General features: G+C 45.9%; 1 protein-coding gene across 4 annotated transcripts in view; it reads right to left on the bottom strand.

Annotated features, from left to right (window-relative positions):
• The window catches only part of LOC137623085 (serine/arginine-rich splicing factor 6-like), a 63,224-nt gene that overhangs the window by 3,993 nt on the left and 44,224 nt on the right, over positions 1 to 15,007 (bottom strand). For 2 of the 4 annotated variants that reach the window (XR_011040547.1, XM_068353740.1), the window contains exon 6: positions 6,980 to 7,503. The exons of 1 other annotated variant lie outside the window; for it this stretch is intronic. Coding sequence is in view for 1 of the 3 variants with exons in the window: in XM_068353740.1 (XP_068209841.1) it covers positions 7,422 to 7,503 (82 nt within the window). In the remaining 2 variants the exon portion in view is untranslated. Of the gene's footprint in view, positions 1 to 6,979; positions 7,504 to 15,007 lie in introns of those variants that run through there. One more of the 4 variants, XR_011040546.1, reaches the window with a different exon arrangement.

A 15,007-nucleotide genomic window follows, 5' to 3' on the forward strand; every position in this document is an offset into this window, starting at 1 on the left:
ACTGGTCGAGGATATGGATACTGACTTGCACCAGTTTCGGAAGATTTCCCAGTTCGATTGGTAGACTCTAAGGGTGGATGTTCTCCTTGCTCTAGCAATCGCTCTGGTTGCCTCCTTCGAAAAGCCTCTAGCTCTCGAGAGTCTTTCGATAGACTGAAGGCAGTCAGACGAAGAGCGTGGAGGTCTTGGTGTACCTTCTTTACGCGTGGCTGACGTAGAAGGTCCACCCTTAGGGGAAGTGTTCTGGGAACGTCTACTAGCCATCGAAGTACCTCGGTGAGCCATTCTCTCGCGGGCCAGAGGGAAGCAACTAGCGTCAACCTTGTCCCTTCGTGAGAGGCGAACTTCTGCAGTACCTTGTTGACAATCTTGAACGGAGGGAATGCATATAGATCTAGATGTGACCAATCTAGTAGAAAGGCATCTATATGAACTGCTGCTGGGTCCGGGATTGGTGAGCAAAATATTGGGAGCCTCTTGGTCATCGAGGTTGCGAAGAGATCTATGGTTGGCTGGCCCCAGGTGGCCCAAAGTCTCTTGCATACATCCTTGTGGAGGGTCCATTCTGTTGGAATTATTTGTCCTTTCCGACTGAGACAATCTGCCATGACATTCAAGTTGCCTTGGATGAACCTCGTTACTAGTGAAATGTCTAGACCTTTTGACCAGGTGAGGAGGTCCCTTGCGATCTCGTACAATGTCAGAGAGTAGGTCCCTCCTTGCTTGGAGATGTACGCCAAAGCCGTGGTGTTGTCCGAGTTCACCTCCACCACTTTGCCTTGAAGGAGAGACCTGAAGCTTTCCAGGTCAGACGTACTGCCAGTAGCTCCTTGCAGTTGAAATGCATTGTCCTTTGACTCGAGTTCCATAATCCCGAGCATTCCCTACCGTCTAATGTCGCACCCCAGCCTACGTCCGATGCGTCCGAGAAGAGAACGTGGTTGGGAGTCTGAACAGTCAGGGGAAGACCCTCTCTAAGGTTGATATAGTCCTTTCACCAAGTCAGACAAGACTTTATCTTTCCGGAAACCGGGATCGAGACCGCTTCTAGCGTCTTGTCCTTTTTCCAGTGAAAAGCTAGATGGTATAGAAGAGGACGGAGGTGTAGTCTTCCTAGTGACACAAATTGATCCACGGATGACAGTGTCCCTACCAGACTCATCCACAGCCTGACTGGGCAGCGTTCCTTCTTCAGCATCTTCTGGATGGATAGCAGGGCTGGGGGTTGATCGTCTTGTTCAGCAACGTCCTCATCAGAGGGTTCCTCATCCGAAACTGATGAGGAAACGGCAACGGAGTGGGCAACGTCTGACTCGCTGAATCCGGTCGCACTGGTGGATGCGTGACGGAGCCGGACGCAATATCATGGCACTGCTGCACAGTCTGTGAACTGTCAACAACCATGGGTGCGCGAGGAAGTACAGCGTCAACCCGAAACTGTCTAGACTGTCTGGGTTGTGCTGTCAACACCCTACCGGGTTGCTGAGGTTGACGCACTGCGTCACAACAAGTCACCTCTGCTGGTTGTTGAACGTCTTCCTAGTGACACACTGAACGTCAACAACCACCTCCGAGCGTCGCTTAACGTCAACGTGCGACTGGCAACCCACACTGGGTCGCATCGGTGGAGGAACCACCTCAACTGGCAGACGCGAGTAGGATACCTCAGCGTCAACAGGGCGCACAACCAACCGGTTGGAAGGTTGTTGGCCAGAAGGTTCTTCTCCGCATTTAAGTCCTCTATCAAGGACACAAGCTTGGACTGCATGTCTTGCAGCAAAGCCCATTTAGGGTCTACGGGAGCAGGTGTGGCAACAGACGGGGTTAGCGACTGAGACGGAACCATTTACCATCCCTGGAAGCCTTGTTATGTGTGACATAATAGTACAGCAAAACTTCAGGGGCTCGACAAAAGTTGAGAAGTTGACCTGTAAACAACTTGGAGCGTCTCCTGGCTAGGCGCCAGGGCGAGTCTACCAGAATTGAGAAGTCTATCTGGGCAGAGGCATGAACTCCCAAGCCGAGAACTTCTCTCGTGTCCTATCAGACTCTCGCTCTATAAGCCAGTTTAAAAGAAGGGAAATCAAAGGCTGTATCCCTAAAACTCCTCCTGGTGCAAAAACCAGTCGCCTAGCCAACGTAACGCTCTCTAGGAGAGCGAGAGAGCACTAGCTTAACAACAACGGCTTCGAAGTAGCTAGGCCTAGTGTAAGTTCTGACGTATAGGCGAACGAGGAGCAGCAGTTACAAGATCCGGACGAAGATCCTTAAAAAATCATCATGATTTAATTAAAGTCCATAGGAGGCTAAGCAGCTTAAGGCTCCTCTCCAAATGACAGAGTCCTCAAAGGAATATCAGTAGGAGGGAGAACAGCACTTTCTCATCTACAGGAACCTTGTCCGATAAAAGCTAGGTTATCTCAGTGAGTCTCTCACTGGTGCATTAGTAGCAGACCAGAAGGCAACGTCATGTAACTGCTTGACAGTCTGTGAACTGTCAACTACTGAACTGTCAACCACAACAGGTGCGTGAGGACATACAGTGTTCACTCGAGACTGCTTTGACTGTCTATACTGAGCAGTCAAAACAACTCTAGAATGCGGAGGTTGACGCACCGCGTCAAAACAAAACAACTTAGGTTGTTGTTGTAACTCGCGAACGTCAACGGAGGGTTCCGTGCGTCGCTGAACGTCAACATGCGGCTGGCAGGGTACACTGCGCATGGGTGGCGGGACTCTCACAGCTGGAGTGCGGGAGAAGGTAGCCTCAGCGTCAACTGAACGCACAACCGTGGTTGGTTGTAGGCTAACGGGTGCAGCGTCAACCTTCTCCGCACGAAAGTCCTGCATTAAAGATGTTAACTGTGTCTGCATGGTCTGCAGCAAAGACCACTTAGGGTCTACAGTAGCAGGTGCGGCAACAGACGGTGTTACTGCCTGTTGCGGTACCGCTTTGCCTCTCTTAGGAGGTGAGCAGTCGTCGGAAGACTGCAGCGAGTCCGAACTGACCCAGTGGCTACAACTGGGCTGTTGGACTTGCGCGGAAGGGACCGACTTACGCTTAATAAGCTGCGAGACCTTGGTCCATGGTTTCTTACGAGAAACCTCTTCCGCAGACGAGAAGTAAATGGGCTCTCTCGTCTTTGTGTGGGTGGGGGGATCTTGGGTAGATACGCCCGAAACCACGGAGGGAAACGTCTGTTCGTTGATCAAGGCCTGACGAACCCATAAGTCGTTCGACATTACTTCTCCCCTGGGCTTGGGAGCTTGCAAGAGGTCCCGGACTAGGTGAACGACAGGCACGAACAGACGAACCCTCGGACGCAACACTGTAACACTTTGCGCATATCACTTTATCACTTCGATTTTCTGTTTTGCACTTATTTCACTGAAATCGAAACTTTTACTGATTTCTACCTGAAACACGCAATTCTACCCTTCATTAAAAGGTAGTAATTGCGAAAACAGTCGTATAATGCAGCTCATTAATACTAGCAAAAACAGAAAACATATATAAAGATAAAGAATTCAGTGGCTGGGAAAGAGACTAAACACTAGTTCAAATAAACTACGTTTACAATCTCTCACCGCACATAGCCTGGGGACAAGAATAAAACCCTAGAAACGTTTTACCTTCTTCCCCGTACAGCGACTAGGGAGGAGAGTAACACGAGAACAACGTTACCCGCTTGAACGGAACGTTTTTTCTCCTCTCTCTCCCTCCGTCTCTATCTCTCTCTCTCTTTCTCTCTTGATTTCGCACCTGAGAGAAGAGCCCAATTATATATCGTCAAAAAAACATGTTATTTGGCTAAAGGAAAAAATTGAAAGGTTTTCCAAATAAAAAGTTCCTTTAATTTAGAATTTAAACCATTTAAGCTAAGAAAGAATGAACGAAACGTCAGAATCGATTTACTCTTACTGCAAAGTGAAACCGTGATACACTCTCTCTTTATCGTAACGATAGAGCGCATGTTGAACGTCCTGAACGTCAACAACTGCGTAGTCTAAAAAACTAAACGTTAGTTCATCTTTGAAAACAGTACGAAGACTATCAAAGAAATTCTTTCATAAAACATTAAATTTAAAAAGTTTTAAATTCTTTAAAGGCTAAATACGATATAACGGGCTCAACGTTGATTAACTTCGGTTCCAAGTTAGGACCGCCTACTATCAGGAAAGGTCGCATATAAACAAAACATAAAAATTTATTTTTATATGTTTATAATAAATGGAAAGTTAATCGAAGAGGCCTAATAAAGGCGGAGAGATATAAAATATATAGATCTATAACGTGTTAAGCAAAATTACTAAAAACCTAAACACACTTCCGTCTAAGGGAAGGGTCGGCCATTTAAAAGTGAAAGAGAGTCCATACTCTCTTTGTCACCATAATTAAATCTATCCAAAACGAGTTCAAGTTTTGAGATGAAGATAAAACCCCTGCATAGCGAAAGCTCAAAACTAGAATAGTGTACTTCACCAAATAGATGTGAAAACAAATCCAGTTAGTAACAGCGTATTAGTAGGTCTTGTCAGTAGCCCGACAGAGAGAAAATTGATTCTTTGTTTACTTGGAGTACTAAGTACCTGCTCGACAGATGGCGCTGTTGATGTACACCCCCACCTGCATAGCGATCGCTGGCGTATTTTGACCGTAGGTTTTTCTGTCGAGCAACAGAGTTGCAGCTATATGATCACCGGCTAAGTTTAATATTGAAAAATGAATCTTAATATAGCTTACGAAATAGAACTGTATATGTTCATCTATATCTGTATTTTCTGCTCTGAAATATTTCAGGTACATTATATAAAATCCAGAGGGCTTTATCAAAGCTGAGATCAGGATAGTTTAAAAAAAAACGAATGGAACAGACAACAAAGAAAACAAGCCAACCGGAGAGATTCTGGGACAAATTGGGGAAAAAATGTGGTACCAAAACTGCTGCAAATAAGACCTGAGCTTACAGCAGACATTACAAAGAAAATAAGAACAGAGAAATGAAGAATGAACCACTGGTAGTAGCATCAAGTATCCTGCATGAAAGAGAAAAGCAGATGAAAAAAAGCACAGTAGATAGATTCTGGTATTGTCTAGTAGTGGATTGTGAGCCAATATAGACAAGAGTAGTATAGTGCAGGTGTTGGGATATGAGAATGAGAGAGAGATTACAATAGAGGAAGTGAGGAGAGCACTAGATGAAACGAGACTAAGAAAACCGTCTGGTATGGATGGTGTGAGAGCTGAGATGTTGAAGGAAGGGGGTGTGACTGTACTTGAATGGTTGGTGAGATTGTTTAATATGTGTTTTGTGTTGTCAATGGTACCAGTAGATTGGGTTTGTGCATGTATTGTACCACTATATAAGGGTAAGGGAGATGTGCATGAGTGTTGTAATTCAAGAGGTATTAGTTTGTTGAGTTAGTTGGAAAAGTGTATGGTAGAGTACTGATTAATAGGATTAAGGATAAAACAGAGAATGCAATCTTAGAAGTACAGGGTGGTTTTAGAAGAGGTAGGGGTTGTATGAATCAGGTTTTTACAGTTAGGCAGATATGCGAGAAATATTTAGCAAAAGCTAAGGAGGTGTATGTTGCGTTTATGGATCTGGAGAAAGCGTATGATAGAGTTGATAGGGAAGCAATGTGGAATGTGATGAGGTTATATGGAGTTGGTGAAAGGTTGTTGCAAGCAGTGAAAAGTTTCTACAAAGGTAGTAAAGCATGTGTTAGGATAGGAAATGATGTGAGTGATTGGTTTCCGGTGAGAGTGGGGCTGAGACAGGGATGTGTGATGTCGCCGTGGTTGTTTAACTTGTATGTTGATGGAGCGGTGAGAGAGGTGAATGCTCGAGTGCTTGGACGAGGATTAAAACTGGTAGACGAGAATGACCATGAATGGGAGGTAAATCAGTTGTTGTTTGCGGATGATACTGTACTGGTTGCAGACACGGAAGAGAAGCTTGGCTGATTAGTGACAGAATTTGGAAGGGTGTGTGAGAGAAGGAAGTTGAGAGTTAATGTGGGTAGGAGTAAGGTTATGAAATGTCCGAGAAGGGAAGGTGGTGCAAGGTTGAATGTCATGTTGAATGGAGAGTTACTTGAGGAGGTGGATCAGTTTAAGTACTTGGGGTCTGTTGTTGCAGCAAATGGTGGAGTGGAAGCAGATGTACGTCAGAGAGTCAATGAAGGTTGCAAAGTGTTGGGGGCAGTTAAGGGAGTAGTAAAAAATAGAGGGTTGGGCATGAATGTAAAGAGAGTTCTATATGAGAAAGTGATTGTACCAACTGTGATGTATGGATCGGAGTTGTGGGGAATGAAAGTGACGGAGAGACAGAAATTGAATGTGTTTGAGATGAAGTGTCTAAGGAGTATGGCTGGTGTATCTCGAGTAGATAGGGTTAAGAACGAAGTGGTGAGGGTGAGAACGGGTGTAAGAATGAGTTAGCAGCTAGAGTGGATATGAATGTGTTGAGGTGGTTTGGCCATGTTGAGAGAATGGAAAATGGCTGTCTGCTAAAGAAGGTGATGAATGCAAGAGTTGATGGGAGAAGTACAAGAGGAAGGCCAAGGTTTGGGTGGATGGATGGAGTGAAGAAAGCTCTGGGTGATAGGAGGATAGATGTGAGAGAGGCAAGAGAGAGTGCTAGAAATAGGAATGAATGGCGAGCGATTGTAACGCAGTTCCGGTAGGCCCTGCTGCTTCCTCCGATGCCTTAGATGACCGCGGAGGTAGCAGCAGTAGGGGATTCAGCATTATGAAGCTTCATCTGTGGTGGATAACGGGGGAGGGTGGGCTGTGGCACCCTAGCAGTACCAGCTGAACTCGGTTGAGTCCCTTGTCAGGCTGGGAGGAACGTAGAGAGTAGAGGTCCCCTTTTTGTTTTGTTTCTTTGTTGATGTCAGCTACCCCCAAAATTGGGGGAAGGGCCTTGGTATATGTATGTATGTATGTATGATTGGGCGAAATTTGGCCTACTTTAAAAAGGGTTCCTCAGCCTCCACAATGAGCAGTGATTGTTTCATGTCTGGTGAAGTGTACCGTACAAGATAAGTAATACCAGGGTTGGTGCAAGATGTGCTCAGGTAATAAAATTCCATTATTAACTAAACTGTTTAAGGATTAAAACTTAAAATGTCTATCTTATATCGTAAAATATTAAAAGAACACAAATTACAAAAACAGTACAATGAAGGACCTCTTGGGATATTCAATAAACTTTGTTAGCCAGAATTCTATCTAACCTCCTTCTTTTCTTCTCTTCTTTCTTTTCTTTATCATCTGCCTTCGATTCCTCCTCCTTAGTATCTTCTTTCTCCTCACTGGCAGTCTCCTCCTTCTCTGTTATTGTTTTCAGGACTTTGTTGTCCTCTTTCTTTTCTTTTTTCTCCCATCTTTAGACCTTTCTTGATCTTTGCTGTTACGACGACGACTTGGATTTTGACTTTGACCTTGACCGCTCGGAACGAGACTTTGATCTGGACTTTCGACGAGATGGGGATCTAAGAAAGAAACAACACAAAGAAATGGCATTGCAGTACAAGTAGTCATAATAACCAACTCTAATAATTCTAAGCCCTTGGGTTAAAGCATCCTGCTTTTCCAACTAGACTTGTAGCTTAGCTAATACTAATACTAATAATAATAAGAATAACAATAATAACAATAATAATAATAATAATAATAATAATAATAATAATAATAATAATAATAATAACCATACCACCCATAAAAGGGATTTTGACGTAGGAAAAATCTATTTCTGGGCGAGGGACCTGTGCCGCCCAGTGAATAAGCTCCATTTAGCACTTATTCTTAGGTAATTTACTGCTAAATATACCAGAGAAAAAATGTAAAGGAGTGCTAGGTTAACTAGCTCGCTCACCTATTGGTGTCGGTATAAAATTGGGCGTATAATCCAGAGGTCCCGCACTATTTAGATTCATCCACGACAAAGACCCCAATAGAGGAGAGCCGTTCAACCTCACTCGGCACCACCAACTCTGCATCCGCTCAGAACCCAACTCCTTAGCACCCAAAGTTTGGGGACTCCAAGGGAGAGGAGCTGGGAGGGTTCACTGGGCGGCACAGGTCCCTCGCCCAGAAATAGATTTTTCCTACGTCAAAATCCCTTTTCTGGGCTCGAACCTGTGCCGCCCAGTGAATCTATACAAGAGAAATGTCACCAAACTGGCAAGATAAAGGAAAAAACATAAGCGTAAGGGAAATACAGGATGCTTTAATCAGAGATGAGTGCCACAAAACAATTATAAGGGTATCTTAAAAGGAACATAAATCCACTTGGTAGAACAACTGACAAATAAGGTATAATAATGCCGTGAGTGATAATATATACAGATACTCAGGAGTTAAACATTTACAAATATAATAATAGTATTCAGGTGCGAAACCAACGAATACAAATAGGGTATAAATGAGGCAGGTAAGGGGGAGAGATAAAATGACAAGGCATTAACATGTGAGTCACCTGGGAGTAACTACGCTCCCTGCAGCTACTGTAGAAAATTTTAGGGCTTCCAAATGTTTAAGGTAGTGTTTCTTGAACACTGACGGTGATTTCCACCCTGTATACCTGGAAAGGTCCGTAAAATTCATGTGGTGAAAAAAAAAAGTTCACCGAAGTAGCAACCGCTCTGATATCATGTGCAAGAGGGAAAGAGTCAGGGCTAGCTTGTTTAATAAAATACAAAATTTGTTGCCTGATCCCTTTAATAGTAATGGTACCACCTTGTTCTCTAACGAATAGAGGCCCCGAGGAGTTAGAGGAGGTCCGGGATAAATAAGACCTAAGAGTAGTAACAGGGCACAGAGACGGATCTTGCGTGAGGGGAACAATTTTCCAGGAGGACCATCTGTTCTGAGGGTCTTCGTTCTTAGCCAAAAAGAATTTGTTAGGTGAAAGAAGGACCTCTCCCGAAGGAAGGAACTCAATATGACCCGGGTCTCTCGACAAGGCTGCCAGTTCCGAAATTCTTGCCCCGGAAGCCAAGCTCACCAGGAAAAGTGTTTTCCTGAGAAGGGGAATGTAATCACAAGAACTGTTAATGGTATCCGAAGCCAATTTGAGTACATCATTAAGGAACCAGGTCACCGGGGTAGGACGAGTAACCGGTTTCAGTCTGGCACAGGCTTTCGGAATTGAAGCTAACAAAGAGTCGGTTAAGTCTATGTTAAAACCCACTAGGAAAATCTTTTTCAAAGCAGATTTAATAGTGGTGATAGTATTGGCTGCCAGACCTGATTCTAATAAAGTTCTAAAGAAAGTGACTGTAAGGTTCAGGTTCATACAGTGCACGTCTGAGTCCATCAAAAATTTTGCCAACTTTTTAACTGCAGAATCATATTGGCGGATAGTGGAATCCCGTTTATCTGATTCTAGAAACAAGGTGTTTTGAGGATCGATATTGGCACCATGCATGGCCGCAAACTTCATGAAGTCCATAAAGTTAGGGCGCTCTGAATGTTTGAGAAAGCGTACACAACGCGTGTTTGTACTATCTGAGACAGAACCAGAGTGGGTATCGGGTGAGGATATAGTCTCAACTCTCGCAGGAGAGGATACCAGTTGCTCTTGGGCCAGTTGGGTGCGACCAAGGCTACTTGTCCCTTGAAGGATCTCAGTTTGTCTAGGACTTTCAGTAAAAGATTCACCGGGGGAAAGAGATAAATCCTTTCCCAGATGTCCCAATTCTGTGACATGGCGTCTGTGGCGTAAGCCCGAGGGTCTAGATTGGGAGCCACATATACTCTCAATTTGTGGTTGGACTCCGTGGCGAAGAGGTCCACTTGGAGACCGGGAACCCGAGAGAGAATCCACCGGAATGACTTTAGATCGAGTGACCATTCCGATTCTAGAGGGGAGGTCCGGGACAAGGCGTCTGCCACTACGTTCCGGACTCCCGCCAGGTGGACAGCTGAAAGATGCCAACGGTTCGAGGTTGCTAGGGAGAATATGGCTACTAGAACATGGTTCAGGGGCCCTGATTTGGACCCGCCTCTGTTGAGGCAGAGGACCACCACTTCGCTGTCGAGGACCAGACGAAGGTGTTGTTTCTTGGATAGAGCGAGAGGTTTCAGGGTTAGAAGAACTGCCATGGCCTCCAGCACATTGATGTGAAATTGGCGGAATAAGGGAGACCAAAGACCTTGAACTTTCCTGAGCTGAGAATAGCCGCCCCAACCTGATAGGGATGCGTCCGTGTGAATGATTAACTTCGGAGGCGGGAATCGAAGGGGAACTGACTTTGACAGATTGTTGGCTCTTGTCCAAGGAAGATGTCTCTCCCGTAGAATGGGAGGAAGGCGGACTTTCCTGTCCCGGAGCTTCCGGTTCGCCCTCGAACGCCAGACACGATTGATATCTTTCAATTTTGCCTTCAGAAGTAGATCCGTCACTGAGGCAAATTGAGGGGACCCTAGAATCCTCTCTTGGAGACGTCTGGAACTTACTTTGTCTTTGAGAAAGCGTTTGGTGTTCCTTGCAATCTCTAACCTCTTGGGTTTGGGAAGACACAGAGTATGAGATATAAGATCCCATTGCAGGCCGAGCCATTGGAACTTTGATTTCGGAAGAAGACGGGACTTCTTGAAGTTGATCTGGAAGCCTAGAGATTGAAGATATTGGAGGACTCTGTGAGTGGCTTTTAGGCAATTTTGGGAGGTGTCTGACCAAATGAGCCAGTCGTCCAGATAGGCTACTACTTGAATCCCTTGATTTCTGAGTTCCTGAACAGCGACTTCTGCTAACTTTGTGAAGATCCTTGGGGCGATGTTGAGCCCGAAAGGCATCACTTTGAAGGAGTAATTTTTGTACCCTAGGCGGAAGCCTAGATACGGACGGAAGTGTCTCGCTATCGGGACGTGATAATAGGCGTCTGTAAGATCGATAGAGGTGGTGACGGCCCCACGGGGAAGTAAGGTCCGCACCTGCGAGACGGTAAGCATTCGAAACTTGTCGCATTGAATGGACAAGTTGAGAAGGGATAGGTCTAGAATCACTCTTCTCTTGTCTGAATCCTTCTTCGGGACACTGAACAGCCGACCCTGAAACTTCAGGTGTTTCGTTTCTTGTATGGCGTTCTTTTGTAACAGATCCTGGACAAATTCGACTAGGTCCGGAGTGGAATGTTGATGAAATTTGTTCGGAGGAGGAGGCCCTTGAATCCAACTCCACCCCAGTCCCTTGGAGATGATACTGAAAGCCCAGGGACTGAACCTCCATTTGTTGTGGAAGGCATAAAGCCTCCCCCCTACCTGCTGCACCTCAGTATTGGCTTGAGGAGTTGCCTCCACGTCCGCCTCGGAAGTTCTTTCCCTTGCGAAAGACTCTTCCTCTACCTCTGTTCTGGTTTGAACCACGGTGGTAGCCTCTACCTCTGTTATAACTCTGGGAAGAGCTATGAGCCTCATAAGACTGGTTAAAGGCAGGAGAGGTGGTGGAGGCACCGGAAAGCTGGCTCTTAGGGAGTAGAACGGTGACATAGTCGTCCGAAGGAGCCTGAGAGGTGGAAGGCTGCACAGGAGCAACGGGAGATGGAGGAAGAGGCAGTCGGAAATTGGACGAACTACTCTGCTGTTGCCTGAACTGGGTGGAGGTATACGGGCGGAGCTTCTTCCTACCCCGGGCTTGGTAATTTGCGGGGTCATATTTCCGTTTAGGAGTCAAACCCCAACGGGCTTTAAGGCTCTGATTGACTCTAGTGGCCTCTGCCAAGACTTCTTCCACAAGATCCTCAGGGAAGAGATTTGAACCCCAGCAGGAGGACCGGATAAGCTTATTAGGCTCGTGCCTAATAGTCGCCTCAGCCAGGACGTGTTTGCGACACCTACGTTTAGCAATAGCGAAGTCATAAAGATCATAATACAATGACTGCAACGTAGCCTTATTGAGAGACTTAAAGATACTCTCAGTATCATAAGTCAAGGCTATTGACTCCGTGGATGTGGCCAAGTTCAGAGTTCGGCCAACACGTAGGCGGGAATCATACTCCTGTTTAATGAGGGATTCCGGGAGACGGGGAAGCCGCTCACTAAACATAACTGAGGCACAGTCCGCTGATAGCTTGCCAGAGGTAAAAGTGGTATGGACATTGTCCCAACACTCAATGCCAGAAGGAAGAAGGAGGGAGATCGGATCCACCTCTCGGATGGGAGGCAAGGGCTTCTCCTCCAGAGCATATTGGAAAGCAAGCTCTGCTACCTTATTGACGCATGGAGTCACGGTGTTTTTGTCCATTAAAAACATTGTGAAGGAACTCTTATACGGCGTCAACATGGTGTTGGTGCAACCAATGTCGTTCAGGAACCTAGCCCAAACAGATTGGGCTTGTTCTTTTGGGAAAATGACGGTCTCTTTGGGGACCTTATCTAGCCGAACCAGAGCTTCCTCGGTAAGCCTGGCATAACCATGAAATGGAAATGCCAGACCAGGAGGAAAGAATTCAAAGTCCTCTAGAGGACGAGTGCCAAGACCTTCCAAAGTTAACATTCCGTCTGAGAACGGAGAATGAAGAGCCATGCGCCAAGGATTATTCTTGGTAAACGGCGGAAGCTTAGAGGCATCCGGGATGAGAGAGCTTTGGACTCGCTCCGGAGCACCTTGCTCTAATGCCCCAAGTCTCTGACCGATGTTAGAGAACATCGTGTCCATCTTGGCCTGCATTTCCGAGACCAACTTAGCTTGCATCTCCGACACAATGCGAAGCATGGCTGATTCGGAAAGGCCCGGGCTAGGAGCAGGAGTGGCGGATTGTACTCCCGGGTCGTGAGACTTAGAGGAGGAGCCGGAAGCCTTAGATGACGGGTTTGTATTCTGCTTAGAACTATGGGAAGCCTTGTGAGGCTTACGAGCTTTAGGTAAGGTTCTAGATGTAGACTTATCCTTGGGGGGAACCGGGTGCGATCGTTGAGACGAATCACGGTCCCCAGACAAACCATGAAAGGAAGAGCGATCAGAAGAAGAAAGAGCGGGGCTGAGGATAGGAATCTCAGCACCGGTAACACCTGCCTCACTTACCACCCTACCTGCGTCCGGATCATCCAATAACATGGGTTCGACGTCCAGGTTCATGGAAGCAACATTGTCTTCCAGATTTCCGGGGGCATCCGACGGATCTTGATCTTGATCAATAAACCCCGCTATGGTGGCATCAATGTGGGCAATGATGGGAGCTGCAACATGCCTAGCCACAGCGGCTGAAGACTTGGCGTTAGGATAGACCATGGAACAATAGTCTTCGGATAGGACGTAAGGCTGCTTGGATTTCACGTTTCGGGCAAAACCACCAACCCACACTTTCAGTGTGGCCCGAGCCGCAGACTTCTGCTCTGGGGATGCCTGAAATAATAGCGGGAGTTATAAAAAGGAAGACTCCCAGTGGTCCTTCAAGATCATAGAAATCTTACTAAATAGTGTATGTATACCAAAAAAGGTAAAATAAATAAGAAGGCAACATAGCCAACAGGACTCACCGAGTCAGATCCAAGGGTGGTGATGAGGTCAAAACAGACCATGCAGTTATCAGGGTGCCAGACCACGATGTCCTCCAGCTGAACCCCGCAGAGGGCGTGAGACCGACATACGGTATGCCCACAAGGCTGATGCAGAACAGCCGCACAGGCCGTTGTCTGACAATGCACCATCTATAAAAAGAATAGTATATGAGAAACTGTAATTCTCTTAAGTAGGGGCGGGTCCGGAGGACCCGGGCCTAACATAAGTCTAACTTAAGACTAGAGCTTAACTGTAATACTCTTAAGTAGGGGCGGGTCCGGAGGACCCGGGCCTAAACATAAGTCTAACTTAAGACTAGAGCTTAACTGTAATACTCTTAAGTAGGGGCGGGTCCGGAGGACCCGGGCCTAAACATAAGTCTAACTTAAGACTAGAGTATAGCTATCCATTCCGGTCGAGCCGGGAGCATAAAAAGGATGCAACAAAGGATTAAGACACATAGTGTCTGATTTCCCGGAGCGAGTTTAAGCCCCGGGCCGGGAAATAAAAGTATATCCATAAACCAATTCATATAGGAACTCCGAGATAGTAATCTGTCATATATAATCCTATATAATCATAGGAACTGTTATAAATTAATAGGGGGGGCGGAACTGTAGATAAGAACCGCCAACCGAACCCGGAGGGTTTCGTATAACATAATAAAAGTGTGATAAGTGAATATAAAATAGGGTGCACCGGGATCCAACTCTGTTGACCGGTGGCCAACCCGTCTAGACAGAGACGAACCCGCCGGGACACCCGGAGGACAAAGTCCATACACACTGAACTACCCCCTCTAAAAGGAGGGAAGGCAACGGTCCCCTAGGGGAGGGGGGAGAGAAGCCTAGCCGCCCACCTAGCGAGAGGGGGAGCTTGGGGGAGGATCACGTGATACGGAGCAGCAGGGCTACCAACTGACGATCCCCAACCAGACAGATCAAACGGAGTAATAGCACAAATATTCATTATAATAGTAATAGCGTTGAACACTTATATAAATATACACATAAAAAATTTAGGGCAAGGCATGCAACATAATAAATAAATCACAAAGGACACACCTGATGAAATAAAATTGCCGCCTAGTAACGAAGGTCGGCAAGCCATAACGATACGTAACTGATATCGGCCCTAAAAATGAACCACGAGGGTTCTAAACGCTAAATAATGAATATCCATAATAACAAATAACATTTAATTAATAATAAAAATAATACACATAGTAACACCGCGAGTGAAACTAAAAGCTCTCAAAACAGGAGTACCAACTGTAAGCGGAATCAAGCAAGATCGATATGAACGAAGAGAATAAACTCCTATAATTTAAATATTAAACGATCTAGATTGCTCAAAACACAGCAAAACATAGCTTGGTACTTAACTTAGACGGTGTCTCCTGGGAAACCGATGAAGAAGCCATAATCCAGTGGAAAATAGCGAAAAACGAGAGCACAACAAAAAAGCGGGTTACAACACAGGCGTGCTAAAAG

This window comes from Palaemon carinicauda, chromosome 30 (assembly GCF_036898095.1).
Source record: "Palaemon carinicauda isolate YSFRI2023 chromosome 30, ASM3689809v2, whole genome shotgun sequence".
Taxonomy (NCBI): Eukaryota; Metazoa; Arthropoda; class Malacostraca; order Decapoda; family Palaemonidae; genus Palaemon; species Palaemon carinicauda.